Source organism: Nyctibius grandis, chromosome 18 (genome assembly GCF_013368605.1).
Source record: "Nyctibius grandis isolate bNycGra1 chromosome 18, bNycGra1.pri, whole genome shotgun sequence".
Lineage (NCBI taxonomy): Eukaryota > Metazoa > Chordata > Aves > Nyctibiiformes > Nyctibiidae > Nyctibius > Nyctibius grandis.
Window position 1 is genome coordinate 1501694 of NC_090675.1, and position 25637 is coordinate 1527330.

Below are 25637 nucleotides of genomic sequence, written 5' to 3' on the forward strand. Positions count from 1 at the left end.
TTTCATAAGTATTAAATTGTAAAATTCATTATAACTAGATATTGCAGAAGATAAACGCTAAATAGATTTTGGGGGGGGAAAACCCAACCTAACCCAAATTCATGGCAGACAGGTCCATTGAAGGCTAACAACGGGCAGATGGAACGTCAGACTCAGCAGCTGGGCGATACAACCAGAGAACAGTTGTTTTTCCTTGTCCCTCGTCATTCTTGGCTTTTTTTTCCCCCAGTCATTTGTTACTGGCCACCGGGAGAGCCACTGGGCTAACTGGACACATAGCTAGCCTGATCCAGGGCAGCTGTTTGTCTGCTTGAAAATGCTGAAAGTAAATTGTAGCCAGTAATGCCAGTGCCCCCAGTCCAGGCTTGCACTGGGACATCTTTTTGGGCCGCCAGCCTTGCTGCTAATGGGTAATGAGGAGTTATTCCTGCACGCTGGCACTGAGCTCATACAGTCCCTCAGCTAAGAGGAAAGGATGGGTTTAGAGAAGCATTAGCTGCTGGTTTTTGCAAGCCAGAAAAGCAAATCAGGTAGCCTGCCCTGCAGTTAATCAGTGCTTTGTGGCCCTTTCCAACAAGAGTAACAGCTCTGCTTTAAACTGCTTCTCAGCTTGCTCTGTGAGAAATCGTCTGCAGAGAGGTGTTTGTACTTGTTAGTCCTCCATCGTCGGCCCAAGAATGGGGTGTTGGCTGTGGAGATCCTTCTGGTGGTTTTCATCTCTTTTTGATACCTTATTTGTGGTATTAAAATGCCCTTTATGGAAGGACCACTGGAGAAGCTTTTATGTCTCGGCTGTATCTTCAAATGAAAGCCCATCTGTTTGTTTAAATACAGGTTTGGTTTTAAACCATTTAAATCAGAACGGCAGTTGTATGGCATGTTATTATAGACCAAAGCAAGCTTTATTCCTCTAGGTGAAAGGTATCCCTGAAACGGTGCGTTGTACTCCTCTAACTAGATGCGAGGGCTTAAATCAGTTTTGTTAAATCAAGGCAAACATTTCACTGTTGGTCTGGTTTGGGTTCGAGATAGCAGGCTATATCACAGAATCACAGAATCAACCAGGTTGGAAGAGCCCTCTGGGATCATCGAGTCCAACCATTGCCCTGACACCACCATGTCAACTAGACCAGGGCACTAAGTGCCATGTCCAGTCTTTGCTTAAACACCTCCAGAGATGGGGACTCCACCACCTCCCTGGGCAGCCCCTTCCAATGGCTAATGACCCTTGCTGAGAAGAAATGCTTCCTAATGTCCAACCTGAACCTCCCCTGGCCAAGCTTGAGGCTGTGTCCTCTTGTCCTATCGCTGGTTGCCTGGGAGAAGAGGCCGACTCCCACCCCACTACAACCTCCCTTCAGGTAGTTGTAGACTGCACTAAGGTCACCTCTGAGCCTCCTCTTCTCCAGGCTAAACAACCCCAGCTCCCTCAGCCGTTCCTCGTAGGTCAGACCCTCCAGACCCTTCCCCAGCTTGGTCGCCCTCCTCTGGACTCGCTCCAACACCTCAACATCTTTCTTGAAGTGCGGGGCCCAGAACTGGACACAGGATTCTGGACACAATATGCTGTTTAAACAGTGTTCACCTCTGCTATGGAAGTTCTGATCGTGTTCGTATGAATTTGCTCTAGTAAGGAAAAAATACACCTAATATTAAAGATATTTAGACTTGTTTGATGTTCTCAGCCAGTGGTGCAGATGAGCTATGGAGCAGACGCCCTGTGCTAGTCACATCTTTTCAGAATAGAGCTCAGTCAAAATGAAAGCTTAGCAAGGCAAAGTGGAAATTCCTGAGCAGAGACATTAATATTACTTTGCATTTTACAAACTGCCTCTTCTGGAGAGTCGGTGGAGTGAAAAAAAGAGTCTTAAGGTTGGTGTAACTGATAATTTGTTGAGCAAAGCACAGTCATGGAGGGCTGCTGTACTGTCAAATAAGATGAAATGAATCATTTGACAAGAATAGAGAGATGGCAGAAAGATGAAAAATAGGAAATAAGAACCAAGCTGTTCAGGAAACTGAGAGTGAGGGGAAAAAACTTCATAGAAGTGGGGGAGCTGGAGAGCAGAGGCATGAAAAGGAAGACTTGCGATTCAAATGTCACACAGGTTGCAGTGCAACAGGGTGGAATTCAGGGAGGTTAGCGCCGAGCTTGCAGCAGCCAAAGCAAGACTTACCTAAGGCATGGGATGGTATTTCTGAATGTTAGGAATGAATCTGTATAAATAAATAAGCTAAAATGTTCCCTGTGGGCTAGAGCTATGCCCTCATAGTAGGGCTGGATTCTTGTGGGTTTACTTGTTAAAATTACCCGGCCCTGTAATTACATCCTCTTTTTGAAGGGTACGTGTCATCGCATTGGTTAGAGAGGTAGACATTATCTTTAGCCGTTCTTCCCCTTTTAGACTGCAAGAAATGTGTAATTGCAGGTTGGAGCCAGGACTTTTTATTCCCCAAAGTCTCCTTCAGCCCTGAAATTCATGGTTAGTGAGTCAGTCCTTCTCTTATTCCAGCAGATGGTGCAGACTATTCAGGGACGGAGGCTCCCAGAAGCATTCTGCTCCTTCCTTTGAGAGAAGGCAGACTTCCCAAGTGAGGAGAACACTGCCAGCAGGATGGCCCTTGTGCTCTGTAACTGCTATTTCACAAAAACAGAGCACCATCCTTTTTACCCAGAAGCTGAGAGAGTTCAGAAGCAGAATCTACTACAGACAGCAGTTGTTTTGTACAGAAATAGCTGCAACATGGCAGGCTATGGAGTTAGACTAATATTTTTAAGTGGTAGGATGGCTTGGTTGGGTGGAGGGTCCCCAAGAATCTTCCGTGGTAGCTTTTTTTCAGACATGCACTGCTACATCAGAACAAGGATCCAAGGAGATGGGCCCATCTCAGACAAAAGTGAAGCTGCAACAGGACCTTGCCTTTTGCCAAAACAGGGCCAAAGCAGTGACATTGCCAGTAGAAAAACAAATTGCAGAAAGCAGATGTCAGATCAGCACCTTTGAATCTCCTGGTAGATGCCAGCAGTGGTCAGGTTTTGCCCAAGAGAAAGGTTAAGGACTGTCGCATCCCTGCTTGTCACTGCATTGCTGTTCACAGGCAAAACACCCTCCCTGGGCTACTGAGGCCGTGCCCTAATTCAGGAATTCTGCCCATTTCACAAGTCAGCGCTGACCCAGCGAGTGGTCCCTGCACGCTCTGCAGGTGCGATGCCCAAAGCTTAACGGACTCGATCCTTGGACAGTCTTTACAGATGAGCCATTTCACCTCACACCCCTGTTATCCTCTGTGATGAGGTATAGATCCTCTGCACCAGCCCCTCTTATCTTTCCATCTGTTGCGCCCAGACTTTTTTTCCTCCCAGACTTTGCAGTTATTCCAGCTGTGTGCTTATTTCCTTTCTCTGTCGGGTCTGTCAATGCAACACCTTAAGCAAATGCATTCTGCTTTACTCTTTATTATTCTGCCAACATAAAAAATTACTAAAAAACACTATATAAAATAATGTCTCGAGAAATCTAGCATTGGCCAAGAACCTAGAGTTTCCCAGGAAAAGGGCTGGAGATAAGGATCCAAAGGGGTTTCCCACTGCAGACCCTCCCACATCAGATCCCAATAGCCAAGGAGTGGGAAAAGGGCATCTTTGGAAAGAGCCTGTGCCTGGAAATGGCTGTGACGCATCCTAGAGAAGACAACTGGTTACTAGTCCAGTTGATCTAGAGGTTGTTTTCTAGGTGGGTACAGACGGTTTTCAGAGGAACAACTTGAGGGATACATGTTCACAGGAACTGTGGAAGGAAGAGCCATATTAATATCTCTGGCTGTTGGCCAAGCTGCCAGATGCTAATGATGATTCCAGGCTATGGGGGACTCTAATAAGAGCTTAATAAAGACTCTTAATAAGAGTCTGGGGACAAGGAATTCTCCCTTCCAGGACTGAGAGCCCTGGAGGGGAAATCCAGGCAGAGCAAGCTTTTCAGGTTCAACAGAGGGGAACCGCAGCCTGGAGAAGCTCATCATGGATGGAATGGGCTATCCCAGGATGGGTCTCCAGGGATGTGTGAAGGAAAACAGCAAGGGATTGCCTCCTGTGGCTTCTCTTAGCTGGTCCAAAGGGTCAGGCAGCAGTCCCAGAACGTTTAGGCTCTGCTCCTCTCTTATTTGGGCATGGGGTACTCATTGACATCTGTTGCTTCACGTGAGTCCCGTGGCTGTTTTATCTGGGGAGCAGCGTTGGGGTTAGGGTTCTGGACACTGCCTATAAAAAGTGGGATGCCTGTTTCGTCTTCAAAGATAATGAAGAGAAAGGGCCGGTCAAGGCTGAAGGCAGAGACTGAGCGTGAAATCGCAACGCCGGTAGTGGCAGATGCTTCTACACCATCTTCTTTAAGCTCAAGCGTAGACTGGTGCTGTATACTGGATACAAAGAGAGGCTCATCTGTGATCTTCTGGAGGTTTGGGCTCGTGAACAGCTCCTGGAGGCCTACAGAGAAATGAGACCAAGTTAACCTTCCCCATTTGGTGCCACCAGCTCTGATTTTCCTCAAAGCTGTCTGAAGAGAGCAATTCCTTAATCTGTTGCTACATGTGTTGTCCACTGTGGAGAACTGGAGCACTGGCAGGCAACAGAAACAAAAGCTGCAGTCCAGCCAGGTTCCCCAGTCCCTCTCTGTATAAGAGCTGAGGGTACCAAAACCAGAATGGTGTTCATGTGCTTTGTCCACCTGTTTTAGAGTAGTAGTGTAAGAACATAAGCCCTTCCTTAAAAAGCACCAGCAAGTCTGAAGGCTCTTTTCTTGCCAGGCTGGAAACACTTTTACAGAGATTATTTTTTTTAAGCAATTCTGCAGAACAAAGTGAACTCTTAATTTATTCTCATCTGGAAATGCAGTACGTGGTGTTTTATTTCAGTAAGCTCTCAGTTCCAGGTGTTGTGATCTGCATTCTCTCTGTTGGCAATTTTTATGTCCTGGACGCTGTGTTAAATGATAAAGTAAGAGACAGAGGTTGATGCATGGGAGGAAGTTGGTCTTGGCTATGAACAGGGGAATAGGAAGAACTCATAAAGATTGTGAGGAACTGTGGATGCTGCCTTCTCTATAGTATCATCTTGTTGGAGCAAAACATTTGGTGCTAGGCAAGCAAAGAGTAAGGAGGAGGAGAGGAATAAGAGTTGAAAGAGTTTGGATGTTATCTGGAGCAAGCTGTGAGGCACAGCTTTAGAAACAAGGATGGCAGCTTTTAGCGTTAGTGAACAGATGCCACATAGATTGATGAGCCTCACTTATATTCTGTGCAAATCCTCTTAGAGGCCTTACCCATTTGACTGAGAACCTTGTTGAGTTCCAGCTGGTAGTCCAGTTTTATTTTGGGGATCTTCACTGTGGTGGGTACCTCTTTGGGGAAAAGCCTGCACAGTTGTTTATAAGGGAAGTTCTCCAGCACGTGAGAGGTATTCCAAATATACTGGTTTGGTACAATCACTACAAAACTCATGTTACTCTGAAAGGGAAACTTGGCCACCTGGAAATAAAACCAACCAGAAGAATTTATGGAAGAGGAAGGAAAGTCCAGAAAGTGATTCTTTTAATTTAGTCTTTTTCTAATTGGTCTACAGAACCAGTCTAGCTATCAGACGAGAACAGCCTGGTGGGAAGGAGGGATCTGATTTGTTCAGAGGAGAAAGTTTGTTGGAATAACAACAGCATTAGGTTTTAGTATCTAGCCACTGACTGGTAAAGATTGAACACACAGCAGAGTGGAAGCCCACATGACAACCATTGTACCCACTCTGGCAGTAGCTGTATTCTGAAGGGCTCCAACAGTACGTTGCCTGAGGGAATTCCTTTACGTATTTCCTTGTTTAACTCAGGGCTTTAAAACTCCATTAATTCCCACTTCATGGGAATATCTCTGTGGTTTTTCCTAGAGATTGAGGGTGAAGATTCAACATTCTTGCTAGAAGCAAGGACAAAGGATGCTTATTACATTTTTGTGTGCTATGCCTGTTAAAAGACATTTGATTTTTGGGGAGAATACTTGCAGTCAGTAAAATGCCATAGCAAGAGGAAATTCCAGTCAAAACTTGTAGTGCTCCTAGTAGAGCCCTACCTGAATGTCCTGGGACTCCAGTGTAAACCAGCTCAAGGAGTACTTCTGGGCTTTCATCATCTCAACTGGGACCACGAACTCATTGTCGAGGTGGAATATATCTGGCCCAGTGAAGCTAGCGTCAAACTTATTCCTCCAAAACCCTATCAAAAGAAAAGTTTAGAAATGAACAAAGTTAAATTTGGGTAGGAAAACAGAAACTGCCCAGCTGACACTCCTCCTATCGTGAGTTCTCCAACAAGGCAGATGACAGTGACCAGGCAAGTAGAAATACAGCAAAGAGAAGGCAGTACCAAGGCTGGAAGAGCCCTAACAGCTGGAAGCTCTTATCTTCCAGAGAGGGACTATGGAATAACAAAAAGAACGAGGATTAATCCTCATGCCTCGGCGTGGGAGATTCCTGAAGGCTGTGAAGATAAAGTAATGGATGTTTGTGCTTTGAAAAATGAAGAGTATTGCCTTTGTGCTGCTTAGGGGGAAACAGTGCTCCAAAACCAAGCTAAAACATTTGCAGATTTACACTGGAAGGAAGTGTTTGGTCTGTGTTTCAATGCATAACTCTCAGGGACTTAAAAGAGGATGTGCCTGACCACTGTGCTGTAGTCAGAAAGAAATCCACAGGAGCTGCCTCCGAGCTCCGTGGTTGGTGTGTAGGGAGTTTCAGGGGACCTGGTTAAGATCAGCAGTGTTGTGCTGCTGTCTGGGATCCTGAACCAGGAGGCAAAAACACCGCAGGTTCCACCTGCTGCACTCTGGCTCTGCTGGCAAGTAACAATTTTAGCGCTTGTGAAGCAGTTGGGAATCATTAGTGTAAAGAAATCTAAGAGGAATGGCAGATGCACAAGAAAAGAACAGGCAGACTGACTAGCAGGAAGCCATGAAAGGAGATGCCATTGAGCTACAGCGCTTGCAGAAAACTAGGAGATTTCTAACTAACTGTTCCTCTTGAAAAGCAAGGCCTGTGGAGCTCACCGTGGAAATGGATTGCATTGAGCAAGAGCATCACTGTGTTTTCAGGGAGCTGCTGCAGGAAGGTGGGTATTTGCCCATTAGTTGCTTCCTTTACCCACTTGTTTATGGCTACGAGGTCATCCTCACTGATCCCAGAAAGGGTCGTGGGCTTTGCCTTGTAGAATTTCTCTGAGTCCTCCATGAACTGCTCTTTCACCTCAAATCCTGCCAGAGGGAAAGAATTCTACATGAAGTCATCAGACGTTGAAAAAATTTGCTCAGTGGCTCAGCCAGTGGCATGACGCTCCCCAGGAGGAGTGCTTAGGGAAGCGGAGATGTCTCCCAGTACGGCAGCGTGCTTCCATCGCTCTCTGTACCCCAGTACGGCCCCCCCTTGCCAGCTCTCACCTTTCTGCAGGTACAGACGTGACACAAGGCTGAGGGTGGATTCCGTGAGCCTTCTGCGGAGGGTGCCCAGCATGTGGTGGAGACAGGGCAATGACTCCAGGTGCATCGCCTCCAGCAAATGCTGCTCTGTCTGATTTGCTGCTCCTACAAAGCAAAGTCAAATCCCTGTTAGGTCATGCCCAAGTAGTGGAAAAAGGGGATGTTACTCTAGCTGCCTCCTGTTAGAAACATACTGTGTCTTACAAAAGAGGCTGGAGAAACCTGAGAGTAGGAACCTCAGCGTAGGCCACGGAGGGCAGCTTCGATTGTAATCGTACCTAATTAAAGCTGCAGGAGTAAGATTAAGTGGAAGGTGCTGTATTTAATCTTTGCATTTTGCACGTTGGTTCCCAGTGCCTCCAGGAGGGGGTAGAGGGAAGGGCAGGAACTGGAGCTTTTGTAACTAAGAAGTTACCCAGTGCCAGGTGAGACAAGGCGAGGGCGATGCTGAGGGGTGACAGGATCACGTTGGTTCTGTTGGACTCCAGCTGGACCTCTCTCAGGAGATCGATGCTGAATCTCATCAAGCCATCTGCTAGCCTCTGGCTCTTCTTCCAAGTCATCTCACAGCTTGTATCTTCAGCCTCTTCTTCCTCTTCAGAAGAGGCAACTTCCCCAGATGGTTGCTGTTCATGACAGCCCACAGCCTCAGCTATGACTTCATCTTCTGAGTTCCAGTCATTCCTCGTGCCTGGCAGCGTGGTGGTGAAAGGTAACATGGGTCCATCAACCTCCTGGAAGTTGTCGTAGGTAAAGTCTGCCAGCTCTGCGTTCGGCAGGGGTGGGATGGCTCCCGGCAGAGCCGACTGTTCAGCTCCAGCATTTTTCACATCCTGGGAAGAAAGGAGGAGGATAGCACTGGGAAAGCAGGAGCACAGCGCTACCTTCCCTCATGGGTCTTACTGAACACCTAAATGGGTTGAGGAAGCTCTCCAGCTTCTCTACTCTGCTGGTGTATTCACTTCAGTTTGCCTTTGAACCTTGAGGTTGAAAGCACCTCAATGAGTGTGGAAACCAGAAGGTCTCGTATCCTGGGAAATGGATTAAGTGAGGCACTTGCAATGGTTCCTCCTCCACTTGCTCTCAGGGCCTGCCCCAGGCAAACGAGCCCAACAGGCATGCTGTGAGGGCAAGAACCACCACCTGCTCAGCACATGTCCTGTGCCTTCACCATTTATAGATCCATCATCCTCAACCTTGATTTCACCACCTCCTCTCGCATATTTTAGGACTGCCGATCTGCCTCGTGCATCGGTCAGCACCCTCTGCTGCTGTCACAGCCTTGATCCATTTTGGTTCAAATCCTCCTCCAGGCATCTGTCTGTTCTATTCCATCCCTTTTTTTCTCCAAATTTCTCATTTTCCACTTTTCTAAGCTTTAGCCTATAGCATTGCTGCTACTGTCCTCACATTTGCATGGTCTTAAACACATGCTTTTTTCCTCAGCTGTCTCTGTTCCCACCTGGATCCAGAGGACATCCTCTACTGCAGGAGAGCTGCACTATCAAAGCCAGGCTTGATGGGGAGCATCAGCTACAGGTCTTTCTCCCTGTCACCCTCAGAGCTAGTTGTTTTCCTCATCTTCCCTTATCAATCAGAAATTAAATAATCCACCGTCCCTGTACACACCTACTGATGTTTACTCCAGACACTGCCCAGTTATTTAGCCTGGAGCTTCCAACAGGAGGGAGCAGAGCGTGGGCAGCGGCAGTGAGCGAGGCAGGGAGGGAAACCTGCACAAAGATGGACTTTCTCATTGCACTGCCTGGACTCATCCCATCTCGGGGCAAACTGGAAAACCACTGCAAATACCACAGCATAACTTCAGTCTCCTTGGGTGGAACCACCCATTGCTTACCTTCAGCTCCCCATCTTTGTCTAAGAAGAGACGCTTTTGCTCAATGGCATGTGCTGAAGAAAACTGTAGGGGGAAAGAAAAAAAAAACAACAATGAAACAAAGTCAGATCCCAGATGATTTCCCCTGAATGCCCAGGATCAGTCTTCTCTGCTCCCACTTCTAACACATTCCCATGGGGTCGGGTCAGAGGCTGGCGCCAGCCCGGCTGTAGCAGTCCCTGCGTGGCCACAGCACGGCCAGGGCTTTAGGATGCAGACCCAGGGTGGTGGGGTCCACCGAGGGGAGGTGGAGGTGAGCACGAGCCAGGAAAGACTGCAGATGCTGGGTTTGTTTAGAAAGGGACCAGGTCAGAAGGGTACAAAGTAATGGATCCTCTAGAGAGTGAGCAGTGTGGGTTTGCAAGCTCAGATCTGATGGGGATCCAGATTTAAAATGGGAGGGAAAAAAGCTGTTATTAAACAGCCTCCTGTTAACCCCTGAAGGTCATGGTCACTAAACACAGTTGAAGCCAAGTTTCCAAAGATTTTTCTAGAGAAATCCACTTGAATAATGAGAATATCCACAGCTACATTAGCTGGGAAAAAACATGAGAAACCTCACTGCGCTGGGGCATAGGCTACCCCCACAGCAGAGGAGCAGCGTCCTCCACCAACCTGCCCTCCAGGGCTGCTCACGCAGAAGCATCAGGCGGTATTTGCCCCGTGGTCTGGTGCAGCAGAGCCACCTCGCTGCCCTTGCCCTTGGCTGGCTGGGGAGAGGGCTGTGCTCGCACCGCGGGGGCCCCCACCACGGCTGGGGTGAAGCAACTTACCCTGAGGTGACCGTGCGGAGCAGACAGGCAGAGCAGCACCAGACCCCAGAGGAGCACCATGTTTCTGGAACAGAAGGAGCAGCCGAGAGAGAAGTTATTTCCAGCTGCCTGGCAGCGGCAAGCTGAGCCTGTTCAGGTCTAGAGGGAGAAAATTATCAACCTGGCCAAACAGGTTGGCTCAGGAGCTTGCAGAAAGCAATAGGGAGATGAACAATGCTGCAAAGAAACAACACGGGACTCCTGGGTCCGACGCCAGGGCAGCGAAATCAGAGAGGAACAGGGACCCGCGCCGGGGCAGAGCTGTAACCGCAGCCAGGCTCCTGCGTGACGCTCTCCTGCTTGGATCCTGCATTTCTGACCCCATTGCCCTCGTTTCTCTGGGTTGCAAATGGTATTTCCCTAATCAGTCCTGCACACACTGTGCCTCTGGGAGAAGACAAGAGCCTCTGCTCCCTTTCCTATGCAAAGCACCGAGGTGTGGGCGCAGCATCCTCCGCTGTGCCCCTGGCTCTTGGGATAAGGGATACTGACCTGCTTTGGAGGGGCTGCAGGCACTCAGCAAGCGCTGTCTGGGAGGGACTTTGCAGGTAGAAAATGCAATACCAGAGCAGTTTCTCAGCAATATGTCCTGGAATAGAGAGTCCTCCCCTTCCCAGCACTCGCCTTCCCCCTTTGTTGGCAAACCCAGCCTCTCCCACCCCCGCGCTCCGGTTCCTGTATGGGACAGTGGGAGCAGGGCTGCCAGGGCCATGGATGAAACCCCACCCATTCCCCGGCCACTGCTTCACCCAGCCATTTTTCCCTTACCAACAGAAATATCATTATCATCTTCTTAACATAAAGCCTCCGTGCCAAAGCCCAGCCCTCGGCACAGCTGCCATACACTTAATTCCCAGGGCCGCTTTCCACTCTCCGAGTAGTCCTTGCTTTCACCCAAAACTGTCAGGCTGTGACCCCAGTTGCCAAGTGGAAGAAGCAAAATTTGAGGCCGTTTCGTTCCCCCTCCTCCCTCACCCCAAATCCTGCAGCCACATATAACCCTCAATACCCCTTTCCTGCCCGGTGGTGCCTATCCTTTAGCCCCTTGCCAAATTCACCCCCCCCTTTCCCAGACAGACACTATCGCTCATTGGAGGAGCCCCCATTTACCGTCAAATCCTCATTTATTTGCCTCTTACCGGAGGTTGTTCATGTCCACGCTGGAGGTGGCACCTGCGTTAGCCCGGCCGATAGCTCTGCGTGGGGCAAGCGCGGTCTCTGCTCCAGCCTACCCCTCCTACCCGCCGGCACCGACCTTCGGCACCGCTTCCTGTTGGAGAATTTGGCAGGCAAATATTGACCTGCAGCATCCAATAAACTTTTGTTTGGGGAATAAGTGAATTTGGGGACAGACTTTGAGGCTGCTGTACCCTCAAACCAATGTTAACACCGAGTTTACCAGCTCTGAAACTCCCATCAGCAGAAGTAACGTGCCAAGTCACTCGTCCCCAGTAGTGGCTCCGCTGTCCCTACGCTGGGAACACACTCTTTTGTTCATAACCTTTAGTGACAATGCAGGGTTTGGTATTTATTGCCACAGGGCAATGATGTGTGGCATCCAAACTCGCTCTGGTTTTGGAATTTTCTTTGCAGAACCCCCCAGATATTTACTCCCTGTGTCCCAGCTGCTTCAGCTGCAGCGAGCGCGAGGCACCGGTTTAACAGCTGGCTGGTGCCCAAGGCCCCGTGGCCACGTACCCGAGCAGGAGGCTGGGCTGAGCCCAGAGCAGCTGGTACCTCCCCCGGGGCACAGCACGAGCTCTGCCAGGGGACTTGGCCCCGGTGCTGGGCTCCACGGCACGCACACACTGCTGCGGCACGGAGGAAGGGGCTGGGGACGGGCAGCGCTCCAGCAGTCCTGTCCTGTGTGGTTCTGTGCTGTATGCAGAAGCGATGGTGACCCTTCCCAGCTCTGTCTGTGTCCTCGGTGGGAGAGGAGTCACTAAGGAGCAGTGGGGAACGTGAAGGGGATCGCAGCGCGTGCAGCCATCCGTTCCTTGCAGCAGCTCGTGGTTCCCAAACTCACCCCAGACACTGGGAGGGAGTGGAAAGGAGACAGCTCTGAGCTCTGCAACCAGAAAGTACTTCGGGATGTGCTGCTGCAACGTGGGGAGCTACTTCCCCTTGGAAAGCAGATCCAAGTCCCTGTGCAGCACTGTCCTACCTTACACCCAGGGCATCTTCAGAGCATCCCCCCCTCAGCTCACCCAGGAACACACGCAGAGCTGGAGCTTCGGCTGCCAGAGCCGGAGAGCTGCAGGCAGCACGCCCAGCCCTGTCCCGCACCGCACCGGGGCCCCCAGCACAGAGCTCCCCCACACCCACCTCTGCATTTCTTTCGAAGAGTTTATTAGAAGTCGATATTTACATCTATTGCAAGTGGTTAATAGGTAACACGGGACTGAGAGCTCCCCTTGGGTAGGGAAGGATGGCGAGGGCCGACTGCTCACCTCCCCCCCTCCCTGGAAGCGGAGGGCAGCCTTCCCAGCTGCAGGTGGCTCAGAACTGGCAGCTGGATGAAAAAAGCCCTTTCCCCTGCCAGGACAACCCACAGCAGGCTCCTCCTCTGCCCAAGATAAGAGCTTCCCGCTCCCCTGATACTGGCTCTGACTAGGCTGAAGGATGGATGGGGAAAGGGCTGCAACAGAAGTGAGGCAACTGCTCCCAGTGCTGGCCCAAAGACCACTCTCCTCGCCTTTGGGGTGGGAACAGAGGGTGCTGTCCCAAAGGGAAGGTCAGAAGAGGACTGTGCTAGACCCTGCCCCCTGGCTCTCACCCTACAAGGGCAGGAGGGGACAAAACTAAGCACCTTTTTGCTGTCCTGTCTTCCCCAGGAGCCTGACCAGGACCGAGGAGAGTGGAGAGGATTAGGAGGAGGATTTCTTGAGAAACGCAGCCAGTGCGTGGCACAGGGGGCATTCCTCACCCCGTAGACCACGGGACGCAGTGCTGCTGCGGCAGGAACCAACAGCAGCCCATCCCTACCCTACTGCTCCAGAAGCCAAAATCCTCATGGAAGCACCTAGTTCTGGCCTCCCGGAGGGTCACGTTCCCCTCCCAAACTGTCCCTCTGCAGCAGCCCGTTCCCAAATGAACCGGCGGAGCAGACGGGGTTTGTGCCTTGGCTGCCTTCCACTCCTGTCTTTGCCCTGGAGCCAGAAAGGCAGCAGAAGTGCTGTAGTTAACCTCTCCTCCTCCCATACAGGCTCTAACTGAGCCGGCAGAACCTAAAGTGAACAGAGTACTTCCTCTGGGCCGTGACCACAGAGCACAGGAGGAGCAGATGCCCGGCACCACGCAGCGCCAGGCGGCAGTTCCCAGGCCCAGCTTATGCTACACTAGTAAGACTGTTCAGTGGCTCAGGAGTGGAGAGAGAAGGGTAAGTGCATATGGCAGGAGCTATACTACTGTGTTCTTGTCAAGGGGCACCTCTTACTCCTCCGGAAGGAGGGAGGATACCCGTGGTCCATATTACTCTGGAGGGCAGCTCACAGTCCCCTGGGGATCAGGCACACATGGTACGGAAAGCTCCAGGCCTCTGCAGGGGTGACAGTGACCTACAACGCCCAGTATTTCTCCCAGCAGCAGTGGAGGTTTCTCAGTTATGGCTTTTTTCTTCTTAAAGATACAGAAAGAGGTTAGAGCTGCTTTACCTAGTGCTCACTAACAAGTACACCTGCCCCCTGCATCCTCAGAAACATCTAACTCCACCTCCTCCGTAAGCGACGCTGCTGGCCTGCAGCTCTACCGCCAGCGCTGTGGGACAGCCCCCAGCTCCTGGGCTGGGGGTCACTAGGCCAGGAGGCGTATGACGCCGTTGTCCGAGCCCAGCAGGAGGTGGCATTTCGTGGGCAGCACCGCCAGGCTGGTCAGCGTACCCCGAAAATTCTCGGAGCTCAGCTTGGTCGTGCTGATGGGCAGGGCTGAGGACTCCAGCACGGAGTAGACACCGATCTTGTTGGCCACGGTGCCAGTGACCACTTCGTTGCCGTAAAGGTCGAACGCATGGATGGGTTCGGAGGCAGATTTGTAGTGGTGCAAAGGTTTCTGCTCCAGCTCCTTCCAGACAGTCAGGGAATGATCCGACGAAGAGCTGATGAGCACGTTGCCCTCCGCAGCCTGCAGGAGAGGAAAGGCCAGTGAACCAACACCGCTGCAGTAAAAACTCCCAATCCCGTTCTGCAAATGAGATTAGCAGGGAGCTGCCAGTAATCCACCAGTCCCAGCGCAATCCCTTGGGACGGTGCCAGCCAGTTCCGAGCAGCTGATGGTACTGAGCGGTGCTAACAAGGCATCCGCGTGGGCACTGCAAGCTCCAGGGCTCTCTGGTAGCTGGCAACCTCCTCTCGTGCTGTCCTCCAAGAGATGGGCTGTGCCTGTTCTCAACAACATCCTGATACCCAACACAACTAATTCATCATCTGTTACTACCGCAGTGGGCAAAGAGATGATCACGCGGTCTCCCTCTCCACTAAAACACCTGCCAAATTATTTTCCTTCTCAGGAAAAGGAATTGGGAGGCTCTCCCACGGTAGAAAACACTGCTGAGGGTAGGAGAAGCCTGGAGCTGCTTATTAGCAGAGCTAGTGAGAGGGTAAACAACCCACACCGCTGAACTTTGTTTAACCTGCATTTAGGTCGAGGACACCGGAGCCCCAGCGCTGCTCCCTGAGGGCGGGTAAATATGGACAAGAGTTACTCATTAGAGCAACACTCTCCCAGGGGGACTGAGAGCCCCATGGAGAAAGCAACACATTGACTCCTTCACGGGAGACGTGTCTCCTCCCTGTCCCTGCTGCAGACCTGCTCAGCAGGGACTGACACCTGGAAGGGCTGATCTCTGTTCAACACAGGCTGGAGCCACCCACAGCACTAACCAAGGGGCAGGAGAGCTTGAGCCACCTCTTGGGGACACAGCAAGGGATGGAGGAACGCCCAGAGGATGGAGCAGACAAGCCCTGCCAGAAAAATGCTCCACACTACCTCAGAGGATCGATGAGGCCCACAAAGCAGCCCCTCACCCTGATCCCAGCTGGTCCTCTCACCTTGATCTGCAGGATGTCTCCCTCGTGGGCAGGCCACCCCCGCATGATGAGTCCTGTCCTGGTGTCCAGCAGCACAATGAAACCAGAGGAGAAGCCGGCCATGACGCTGCGCCCGTTAGGACTGACGGCCAAGCAGCGGATGAGCCCAGCGCTCACCCCACTGGCCAGGCGAAACTCGTGCTGCAAGAGAGAGAGTCCAGCTGCTGCGGGGCCAAAGATCTAGGGGATGCAGCACTTAGGGGACAAGGCCCAGCTGGCTTTCATGGAGGCATCACAGCCAGCTTCAGGCCTGCCATGGATGCACTTCACTAACCACACGGATGGAGGAGGGTGGCTCACAGAGCACCAGACTCCCTACCTGTAGTCCTGGCTTCCTGTGATCGATGAACCGCAGCACAGAGTCTGCGCTGGCCACTGAGATGCTGTGATAGGGAGGGGGCATGGTGGTCACAGCTGTGATGGGGACTTTGCTGTCTAATTCATCAAACGTCCGGAGAAGTTTGCCTGTGAAAACGTGACAGAGATATTATGGCAGTAGATGTACAGAGAAGGTACACAGCAGATCTCCAGTTCTGCACTGGTTTTTAACAGGAGCCATCAAAACTCCGTATGGCCCTTCTGTCTTTAAGGACTGGACCAGTTCACTCCACCCAGCCGTCACCCTTTCCCTTCTTACCTGTGAACTGGTCCCAGATGTGTACGGTCCCATCACAGCTCACCACGTGCTGCGATGCCTCCAGCTGGCTCACGTAGAAAACAGACTTCTTGTGCTCGGCGTACGTGAACCGCGGCGGCACCTCGCTGGTGCCATCCCCGTAGTTGTACAAGGGCCAAAGGCGGACGGTTTTGTCCTTGCTGCCACTAAGAAAGAAGTCCTCGCTGCTGAGCGGCGCCACGCACTTGATGGCCCCTGAATGCCCTGAGAAACTCTGCAGCTTGATCTGGTGGAAGTGGAAGCGGGGGTCGTGTTGGCTCACCCCGATCTCGTACTGCCAGTAGGCCAGCCAGTTCCCGCACAGCATGTGGGTGCTGCGAGGAAGGTCGTGCTTCAGGACGTTCTCCTCGCTGGATGAGCTTGGAATAAAGCCATCAGTGCCAGCACTGAGGCGAAGTAAGCCAAGACCCTCGCGCTGTGTGTCCACAGGGACCTGGATGCGGTTCCCTACCAGCACGCTCCCAAAAGTCCCAGAGTGACTGTCCTCGTGGTGGCTGGAGAAGGGCTCGGTCCCTCGTGTATCCTGGTCTGAGCCCACCGCGCTCGGTGTTTGTTCCAGGCTGACCACCTGCAGGCTCTTGGGGTTCACGTTCTCCAGGTAGAGGCTGGCCAGCTTCTCAACCAGCGAGTGGTTGGGCACAACCGTCCGGATAACATCACCTGAAGAGAGAGAACGTGGCCTCAAGGGAAGGAATTTCCCCATCACCAACAACAGATCAAGAGTCAGCACAGGGCTGTGACCACAACGTCCCCCACAAGCCAGCCATGTGCTGCTCCCAGCTAAAGCAGCCTGAAGCCCAGGAAGCTCCTGACCCAACAAGCAGACCAAGCCACAGTGTAGAAGCTGTGGGTTCCCCCAGCAGCCCTACACCCTCTGACTTCTCCGGAGCTCAGGTCTAGCATGCGTGTGCAGAGCACAGGGTTCTCTCACAAATCCCAGGAGATGGTGGCCAAGCCGTACCTAGCAAGCAGGAGAAGGGGATGTAGGTGATGTAGGCCATCTCAGGGTTAAACACCTTCTGTAACTCCATCAGCACAGCCGGATCCAGGGCCAGCAGCTCCCCATCAGAGAGGGGCACCTCCATCACTGGCATCTCACAGCTGCTCAGCGATTCCGCTGTCAACCCCTGGACAAGGGAAAACAGGAACACACCCAAGATCAGACGCTCTCACCACATAATTAATTACATAAACACAGCCTGGGCTGGCTGCTGCTGACACCAGTACTGGTGTGTGCAGGTACACCCACCACATTCCTGCGGCTGGGTACTGGGGGATGGCAGGAGGACTTCTCCACATCACTGACCTGGTCTTGCAGCTCCTGCAGCAGCGAGAACGCCCTAAAGAAGTTCCTCACCGTGTCACTCAAATGCTGCTGCACCATCTCCTGCCCAATCCGCAGGCAGATCAAGGCAATTAGGCTGATTGTCTTAATGCACAGGACAATACGGGCCTGGGCACCACTGGGGAAACTGAAGAGGACATCCATTACCAGCTTGCCCTCCACACATCCCTTCTCCCCTCCTCTGCTTCATGCTTCCTGCCTTGTCTGTGTTACCAGAAGGTCTTGAGCAGCACAAGCTCTACGTGCATGCTGTGTACCAGCGCAAGGAGGTGCCAGTCAGGGCAGGAGCAGCCCCACAACCCCACAGGCCCTCACAGAACCATTTCCCAGTCCCCCGTTTTGAGCTGTGCCGATGCTGGCTGAAGGCACGGCAGACTGCAGCGCTTACCCGACGGCCGGCGAAGTGAGGAAGCCCAGCACCGGGAGCAGCACCTCCTGGCTGATCTTGGGGAGAATGTCCATCAGCGTGGTGTCCGAGAGGCACACCACGATCTTCTGAGCCAGCGTCACGGCAGCCAGGAGCCCTGCCTCCTTCCGACTGTTCAGCCGGCCACCGCCGGACCCGCCGCTGGGCGCAACCTGCAAAAGGAGTCCTTCAGCGCCAGGGCCACCATCGAGGCAGGACACGTCAAGGGTGACCCCAGGATCACCCAAGCTCAGCCTCAAAACCCGGCACGGCAGTGCTGGTCACAGCCCCTGGGAGAAGAACCTGAGCACTGAGTCTCAACAGCAACTTATGTCTACGAGCCCAAAAAGCGACGGACAGATGTCAGCACAAGAGACGAGCCTGGGGAGAATGGGGCACGACATCCCCAAGCTCGCAGGCATCCTCTGGAGGGCACCTCCCTGCAGGATGCTCCCACAGCTGGGAAACTCAGAGGGGAGAGAGACAACCCTGGACTGGCCCAGACCATCACCAGCCAGGACACTGCAGAGCACTGTTTGCCAGCTCAGGAAGAGATGAAACCCATTCCATACACGCGACTTAAAGCAAGAACCGGTGTCTTCATCCTGTGCTGTGTTGAGCCTGGATGCACGGACTGAGGAGGGACAGCCCTTGCATGAAATATCCAAGCACAAATTATGGGCAAAGCTGCTGCCGACTTTGAGAAATCCAGCTGCTAACAACTGCAGGAGGCAGAAGAGCGCAGCCTTTTTTGCTGACAACGTACCAACGCTGGCTACGGCGATGCCAAAGGGTCAACACCATCAGCAGCAACACTGAAAGGTTTCTTTCTAGATCATCCGATTTCCTAACTCCTAGACAAATCAACCACCCAAGAGAAGAGAGCCAAGAACCAAACCCACAAACAATCCCCAGTTTCCTCTCTATTTCTTGTACACCTGCCATCTTCCAGCTCATCACAGAGGCTCTTCCTCTCACAGACACCCGCTCTGCCAGACCCTGCAAGAAGGACTGACTTTATCCCGCTTGTGACCCGCTTTCAGAGCAGTTGCCAAACGCTCTCCATGGGGGTATTAAACCCCCCAGCACCCCCAGACAATAAGTCAAGTGAAGCAAAGCAGAACAGCTGGAGCTGTGATTGCAACTGGGTGGAGAACGATTTTGCTGAAAAATGGGATTTTTTCTCCCCTGAAACATCTCCCCTTCGACACTGGAAAAACTGACAATGCCTTTTTGTTTTCTTTAAATGACCAGCTGTGGCCTCTTTTCCTCTACATTTAAATTATCAAAAAGCTATTGAAGTTTTCCGTTTAAACAAGAATCCACAACCAAAGTGTTTATAACCCCTAAAAAGGGAGCAATATGAAAAATAGGCCTGCTTAAAACATTCAAAACCTTTTTTTTTTGGATGAAAAATTGGTTTGTTTTTCAACCAGCTGCATTACACACATTTTCTTCTTGCTATTCAGCTGTGAATTTCAAGCTGAAAAGTTTCTAAGTCTTGCCAGTATTTTTTATGCAGCTGAAAAACCTCCTTTAGCCTCTGCCCAGCTCATCATCCCCTGTCTACCCACACACACCTCTCAAATCACTCGCTCCAGCAATCCCACAGCAGCCCAAGCCGCTCCGCCTGCCCATCATCCCAATCCCACCCTCGTGCCAGCTCTGTGCCCGCACACTCGCCCAGTGAAGCAAAAGAAAACCTTTTTTCTTTGGCTTCCCGCGTGCCAGCGACGGGTCTGAAATGGGGAAGGAGACAGAGCTGCTCAGCCCTGACGGAGCTCAACTCAGCACGATTTTTTAAGCAGGAGGCTCCTGGTGAGGCTGGACTATTTTGTGTCCATCCTCCTTTTGTGTCTGGACACAGCTCACGCCCCGACACGCGTGAGAAGAGGAGAGAAGGCGATACGAACCAGGTAGCTGATGTAGGGCAGGTACTGGTAGGTGAGGACGGGCTCTCCGTACAGGTACGCCACGTGCACGAGACAGGCCAGCACTGGCCTGGACACCTGATCTCCCAGCACTGGCCGCTTTTGGTAGATGTTTCCTGTGCTCAGGGGACTGCTCTCGTCATTGCTTGGTACAAACTGCTGCCTGGTGGGGCCTGCCCAGAGACAACACCATGAGCTGAAGCAGCAGCCTACACCCAAACCACAAGGCACCACCCTGGGGTCCCAGGAGCAGACATTACCAACGTAGCAGGACGTGAGCAGACGGAGCAGGGTCCTGGCGATGAAGCGGGACGTGACGGTAGGGCCCAGCTTGGCCGAGAGCCACCTCACCATCTTACACGCTGTGTCTGCAAAACAAAGACAGTTGCAAGGACAGAGCCCGGCACGGCGCAGATTAGCTATCGCCCGGCTGCTGCCCAGACCCTGCCTGCCCCCACCCTGCCTCAGACCCACACGCTGCAGTGCAGACCTGGTCTTTCACACTGGTTTCATCGCTTTCCCCAAGCTCGGACCACAGACACCCCCAAATCTGGACCCGCTTCTTCCCAGGCTCTCCCCTTCTCCCACTCACTGCTTTACTCAGCAGAAAGGCTCGAAGCGAGCAGGGTCTCACCCAGGAGTATTGTCTGCTCTTTGTCATCCGAGTGATCCGGCAGCTCCTCTCCCTCTCCATCCTCTGGCTCGCTGCTGTCATCAGCCAGGGTGACATCCACGGAGGCACCAGCATCCACGGCCACCGTCAGCTCGGCATCAACCGCAGTGTCATCGTGCTCCTCTTCATCATGCTCCTCTTCCTCCTCCTCCGAGTCCTCGCTCTGTTTCAGGTCCTGGCTGCTGTCCATCGACTTCAAGCTGCTCTTGTCCTTCTGGGAATCCCCGTCCGCGGGTCTGTCCTCTCCCAGGGACACCTCGCTGGCGCTGCTCTTGTCGCTCAGCCGCCCGAGGCTGAGCGATTCCTGCTCCTGAGGCTGCAGGGACTCCCCGACATAGAGGCCGCTCTGGAAGTCCTCGCTCTCGGGCAGGTAGGCTTGGTCATGGAAGCTGACACCAGAGGTGTAGTCAAGGAGGTCGAGTGCAGCGGAGCTGTGCTCCACTTCCATTTTGATCTCCTCCCCGAACACGCACGACACCGGGCTCTCCCCTCCGCTTTCATCATCTTCAGCCGCGCCGAGAAGGGATTTGCTCTCCTCCCGCGAGCTCTCGATGCCGATGAGGATCTGCAGGATGTGCGGCAGCAGGTTCAGGAGGAAGGACTGCAGCCCCAGGCGCACAATCAGCTGGGCGACGAAGCAGTCCGTGTAGAGGTAGAACCTGCCGTGGCGGTAGCAGGGGGTCTCGTACGCTCCGATCAACGGCTTCAGCAAGTATTTATTGGCATTCTTGGGACCTAGGGACTTAGCTATGGGTTCAAAGAGATACCACGCTGCGTAGACAGCGGTGTTCTCCTCAGACATCAGAGACAGTATGAAGGGCAGCAGAATCTCCAAGCCTTCAGGAGTGATTTCAGAAAGGATCCCCTCCAGCTGCTGCCACAGCTGGAAAACAAGTTCCCGGCCCTGACCTTCATCCTCTATCTTCTTTGCCTGATAAGTGAAAATGAATTTGTGCAGGGCTGGGAAGTACGTGGGGAATGGGACAATAGAGCTGAAGGGACTGAGGAGCTGCGTGGGACAGGGTGGGGGGAGGCCCTGGGAGATGGGTTTGTATTCAAACAACTGCACCATGCCCTTGCCCAGCCTGGGCTTCAGAAGCTTCTCCACCGGCACGCTCAGCTGCAGCAGGACGTGCAGCACGTGCTGGAGCGGGGCCGGGATCTCCTTGGGGTGGTAGCGACACAGGTTACGCACCACCAGGAACCGCTCCAACAGGGACGCGTCAGGCTTCGAGGGACGAATCCTTGGTGCAAATATAATCTCGGCTACCAGAATGCCCAAAGCTTGCATGTCCCTCTGGAAGAGGTCCGAGAGACCCAGGGGTGGCTCTTCCCACGGCCGCTCCATTAGCTGCATCTCGCTGCTTAAGCCTTTAACCAAGAAATTGTCCAGTTTCTCCAGTTCTTCCAGGGCCTGGAGCGGATTGAAGCCTTCGGGAAGCGTGATCTTCATGTCAACCTGATCCACAGCGCCTGCCCTGCTCCGACGGAGAGGTCGGACACCTGAGGTTTTGCCTTCGGTGGCGTAAGCAGGGAGGGTGGAGGGCTGTGCTGAAGGCACAGTGGCACAGGGCTGATCAGCAGCTCTACTAGGAGCAGAAATGGAATCCAGGGCTTCTGTGCCTTGCTCTAAATCATCCTCACCAGCGATGGGTTTCTCCCCAGACCAAGTGGTTTCACTGGGAGTAGCCTCCAGGACCAGCCCGTTAACTGCATCCACCACCTGGCCTTGGATATCCTCCAAAACCACAGTCTCCCTGATGTTCTGGAGAAGAGGCCGGGCAATGGCTGGAGCTTCAGCAGGTGTGTAGGCAGGTCCCACCATGCGCCTGGGATGCGGCTGGTCGAAGAGCTGCACAACCCCGTAAGTCGTCAGATGCGTGTGGTTGTCTACAAGATGGAGGCAGACATTCTTCTCCTTGACTGCATCCTTCCCCAGCAGCTTGTACCCAAAAGTGAGATCAATCCAGTGGTGGAGGTCCTGAGAAACTTCCCGGCTCTCAAGCAGCATGCGGTGGACTTCAATGAACTCCTCGTAGGAGCTACACCAAGATGGCACGTCCAGGTCAGGCATGTCTGGATGGATGGATCGGAAGATGGAGGGGTCCGTATAAAACTCGGGGATGCACTCGTCTGGGGTCCAGCTCTGCATGCGCTCCATGCTGGCTGGGTACTCATTGGGCTCCCACTGGGACCTGACGTGGCAGCACAGCACTGCCTTGGGTGTCCTCCGAGCCGTGTACACATAGTAGGTGATATCTGAAAGGACATCAGAGATGTGATGGGGGACATGGAGCTGCTCCCCACTTGACCCACCAGCAACAAACGCCTGCTTGGTCATCTCATAGGTGAAGTCCAGCTGCTTGTCTCCCTTGTTGAGTCGGAACTTGGATTTCCTTAGGTCCCTGAACTTCCCGTTTTTGGTAGTGAAGTCCACCACCCATGGAAGAACCGGGTGATAATTGGGGTCTCCCATTCTCCTCCCAGCCAAACTGTTCAGACGCATAAGGTAGTCAAAGTTGCTGACCCGCCCATGTACCCACTGTAACACCAAGTCTCGGAGGTCCTGCTGGCAGGCGGTGCTCCTCGCCTCCTGCCCTCGCATGCCACCACTGCTTTGCTCGCTCGTTCGTTCCAGACCAGCCTCCAGATTCGCTTCCTCCTTCTTCCTTCCCTCGTACTCTCTGAAGTTCACACGGAGCCGGCTGCACAGCTTCTCGTCCACAGCCACATCCCGAAGGGAAAAGGCGCCGCATGCCAGACCCGCCTGGTGACAAGCCTTCATGGCCTGCAGCACGTGGAAGAGGAGGAAGAGGATTTTGGCGTGGCTGTTGGTGAGCTTGGCCGGGCTGAAAGTCACGATGTCGTGCAGACAGTACTGCACGTAAGGGTAGACAACGTACAGCATGGTGGCCGACTCCAGCAGAGCTTCTGCCTGCAGCACGTTGGGGCAGGAGGGCAGCCCCTTGGTAGCCACCACGCTCTCCTTGGCGGGGGAAGCACCGGGCACGCTCTTGCCCACTTGAAGGACGGGGCAGCCATAAACCTTCTGCAGGGCGGCCCGCAGCGCATCCAGGGCTGGCACGGTGGGCGGCGCGTCAGCGTGCCAGTACGGCCGCACGTAGAGGCAGTGAGCCCGGCCCCACAGGTTCCGGTAATTCTGGGAGGCGACGCTCTGCATGAAGCCGTGCAGGGTCTCCGGGCTGCCGTTACGCTGGTCAGAGGCGGGGGGCTGCACCCGCAGCGGGTACGCCAGCCGCTCCTTCCGCAGCCCGTGGATCTCCAGCCGGGTCCAGCCCACGGGCAGCTTCTGCACGGAGTGCTGCAGGAACGTCCTCACCTCCACGTCGCTCAGCCCCTCCGGCCGCGGGCACAGGCCGGGCAGCACCCGGCGCTCTTTGAGGCTCGCCAGCCATTTCACCGGGACGAAGGCGGTAACGTGGGTCCCCTCGGTGGCCACGGCCAGCTGCCGGCGGTCGATGTTCAGGTCCTTCTCTACGCTCTGGAGGAAGCCGTCCATATCAGCTTCTGCTGGAAGAAAGATGGCCCAGAGAGGCTGTGAGTGAGCGGACGAGCGCGGCACTGTCCCTGCCCGCCCCACAGGAGCCCTGGCCCCCCTACCGAAGCAGATGCCACACAGCAAGTCTCACTTCCCCATTGCCACCCCGGGGAAAAAAATGCTGGTTTTAGGAGCTTGCTCAAAAGATGCTCTATCTGGGAGGGGTGGGGGTTGAGAAGGGACCAGCCCTGGCCAGGGAGGACAAGATGGGACTTCCACAGCCTCAGGGCCAGGGAGGGGGACACGATGGGACCTGTGGGGGGGACAGGATGGGACCTGCACAGCCACAGGGCTGGGGAATGGGACACGATGGCACCTCCACAGCCAAGGAGGGGGACTCTGCGGGTGGTGCGGGGACATGATGGCACCTTCCCAGCCCCTGTGCTGGGGAAGGGGACACGATGGGACCTCTGCATCCCCAGGGCCGGGAAGGGGGGACATGATGGCACATCTGCACCCCCAGGGCCGGGCAGGCGGTGGGGGCACGATGGCATCTCTGCAGCTGGTGGGGGGACATGATGGGACCCCTGCAGCCCCGGGGCTGGTGGCGGGGACACGATGGGACCCCCGCAGCCCCGCGGCCGGGGGCACAGGCAGCCCCCGGAGGGTGCCATGGGCAGATGCCCATCAGCACGGAGCACGTCCCCAGCACCGAGCCAGGGGCCCCGGCCGCAGAGGCAGCCCCCGGCACCGTGCCCCAGCCCTGGGCCCCCAGGGCCCTCGCCCCCGGGGCGGGCACAGCCGGGCTGAGCCCCACAGGCCCGAGGGCTCGTCCCGGGGGCCCTCACCCCACCCCGGGGAGGGTCCCTCACCGCCCGGCCCCGCGTTACCTGGCGGCGCGGCGCGCTCCGCCGCGGCGGGCTCAGCGGGCCCCGGCCATGTTGGTCAGGTGACAGCGGTCACATGCGGCCGCCGCGCCGCCATGTGCCCGGGGGGCGCGGGGCGGGGGGACAAGGGACACACACCCCGCGCCGAGCCCCGGTACCCCCAGGACACACCCCCGGCCGCAGCGGGGGGCCGGCAGCCCCAGCCGGGACGCGGGGCCGGGCTCCCCCCAGCGGCCGCCGGAGCGGGGCGGGGGGGGTTGGGGTTGCGTAAGGCCGGGGCGCGGTGCCTATACATGGGCACGCGGCGGGGCGTGACGCGGCCCGTGAGGTCACCGTGACGTCAGAGGCGCTGCGGGCTGTCCGCCGGAGCCGGGTGAGCCGAGCTGACGAGGCAGCCGGCCTTAAAGGGGGCCCCGCGGCGGGCGGACCCCACCGGCGGCAGGTGAGTGCCGGGCGGGCCGGCGCGGGGGAGCGGGGCCAGGCCAGGCCCGGCCGCCCCCCCTCTGCCCCGGCGCCCTCCCGCGCTCCTCTCCGCGGGGCCCAGCACAGGCTCCGGGGCGGAGCGGAGCGGGGCACTCCCGGCCCCGGTGCCTGGGTCCTGCAGCCACCGCCTGGGTGACGCCTGGGCTCCCCCGCCAGGTGCCTCCCCCGGGGGAGGCTGCCCCGGTACCGTCCTGCGGCCGGACCCCGCGCGGCCCCTTTAAGGGCGCAGGGGGCTCCCGCCGGGCAGCGCCGCATGGCGCGGTGGCGGCGGCAGCGCGTGGGAGTCACGTGGGCGGGACGTGGAGGCAGCCCATTGGCCCCCCGCCCCCTGCGCGCTGCAATCAGCTGTTACTGGGGCGAAGGGCAGCAAACGTCCTTAAAGGGGCGCTGCAGCCACCGGCCCCAGCCGCCGCCCTGCCCACCCGCGGCTCGGCC

The 25637-nt window shown here is 54.7% G+C and overlaps 2 protein-coding genes across 4 annotated transcripts; both read right to left on the minus strand.

Moving 5' to 3' along the window:
- Positions 1-3441: 3441 nt before the first annotated feature.
- On the minus strand, positions 3442-10815 carry SERPINF2 (serpin family F member 2). The gene is made up of 9 exons (XM_068415693.1): positions 10711-10815; positions 10180-10243; positions 9368-9430; positions 7925-8342; positions 7471-7614; positions 7084-7287; positions 6112-6254; positions 5319-5523; positions 3442-4483 (listed from the first exon to the last, which is right to left on the minus strand). Exons 2-9 carry the CDS (start codon positions 10237-10239, stop codon positions 4158-4160), a joined length of 1563 nt encoding a protein of 520 aa, XP_068271794.1. The 5' UTR covers positions 10240-10243; positions 10711-10815; the 3' UTR covers positions 3442-4157.
- A 1735-nt stretch (positions 10816-12550) lies between these two features.
- WDR81 (WD repeat domain 81) lies at positions 12551-24948 on the minus strand. Of its 3 annotated transcripts, none has more exons than XM_068415717.1 (11): positions 24731-24948; positions 20295-23864; positions 19921-20028; positions 19643-19833; positions 17712-17902; positions 17285-17450; positions 16940-17105; positions 15940-16638; positions 15622-15767; positions 15264-15443; positions 12551-14337 (listed from the first exon to the last, which is right to left on the minus strand). In XM_068415717.1, exons 2-11 carry the CDS (start codon positions 23851-23853, stop codon positions 14011-14013), a joined length of 5733 nt encoding a protein of 1910 aa, XP_068271818.1. In that variant the 5' UTR covers positions 23854-23864; positions 24731-24948; the 3' UTR covers positions 12551-14010. The 3 variants fall into 3 exon arrangements, with proteins under 3 accessions (XP_068271818.1, XP_068271819.1, XP_068271820.1); XM_068415718.1 differs by having other exon boundaries at positions 20295-23861; positions 24723-24948; XM_068415719.1 differs by having other exon boundaries at positions 24723-24948.
- Positions 24949-25637: the final 689 nt, after the last annotated feature.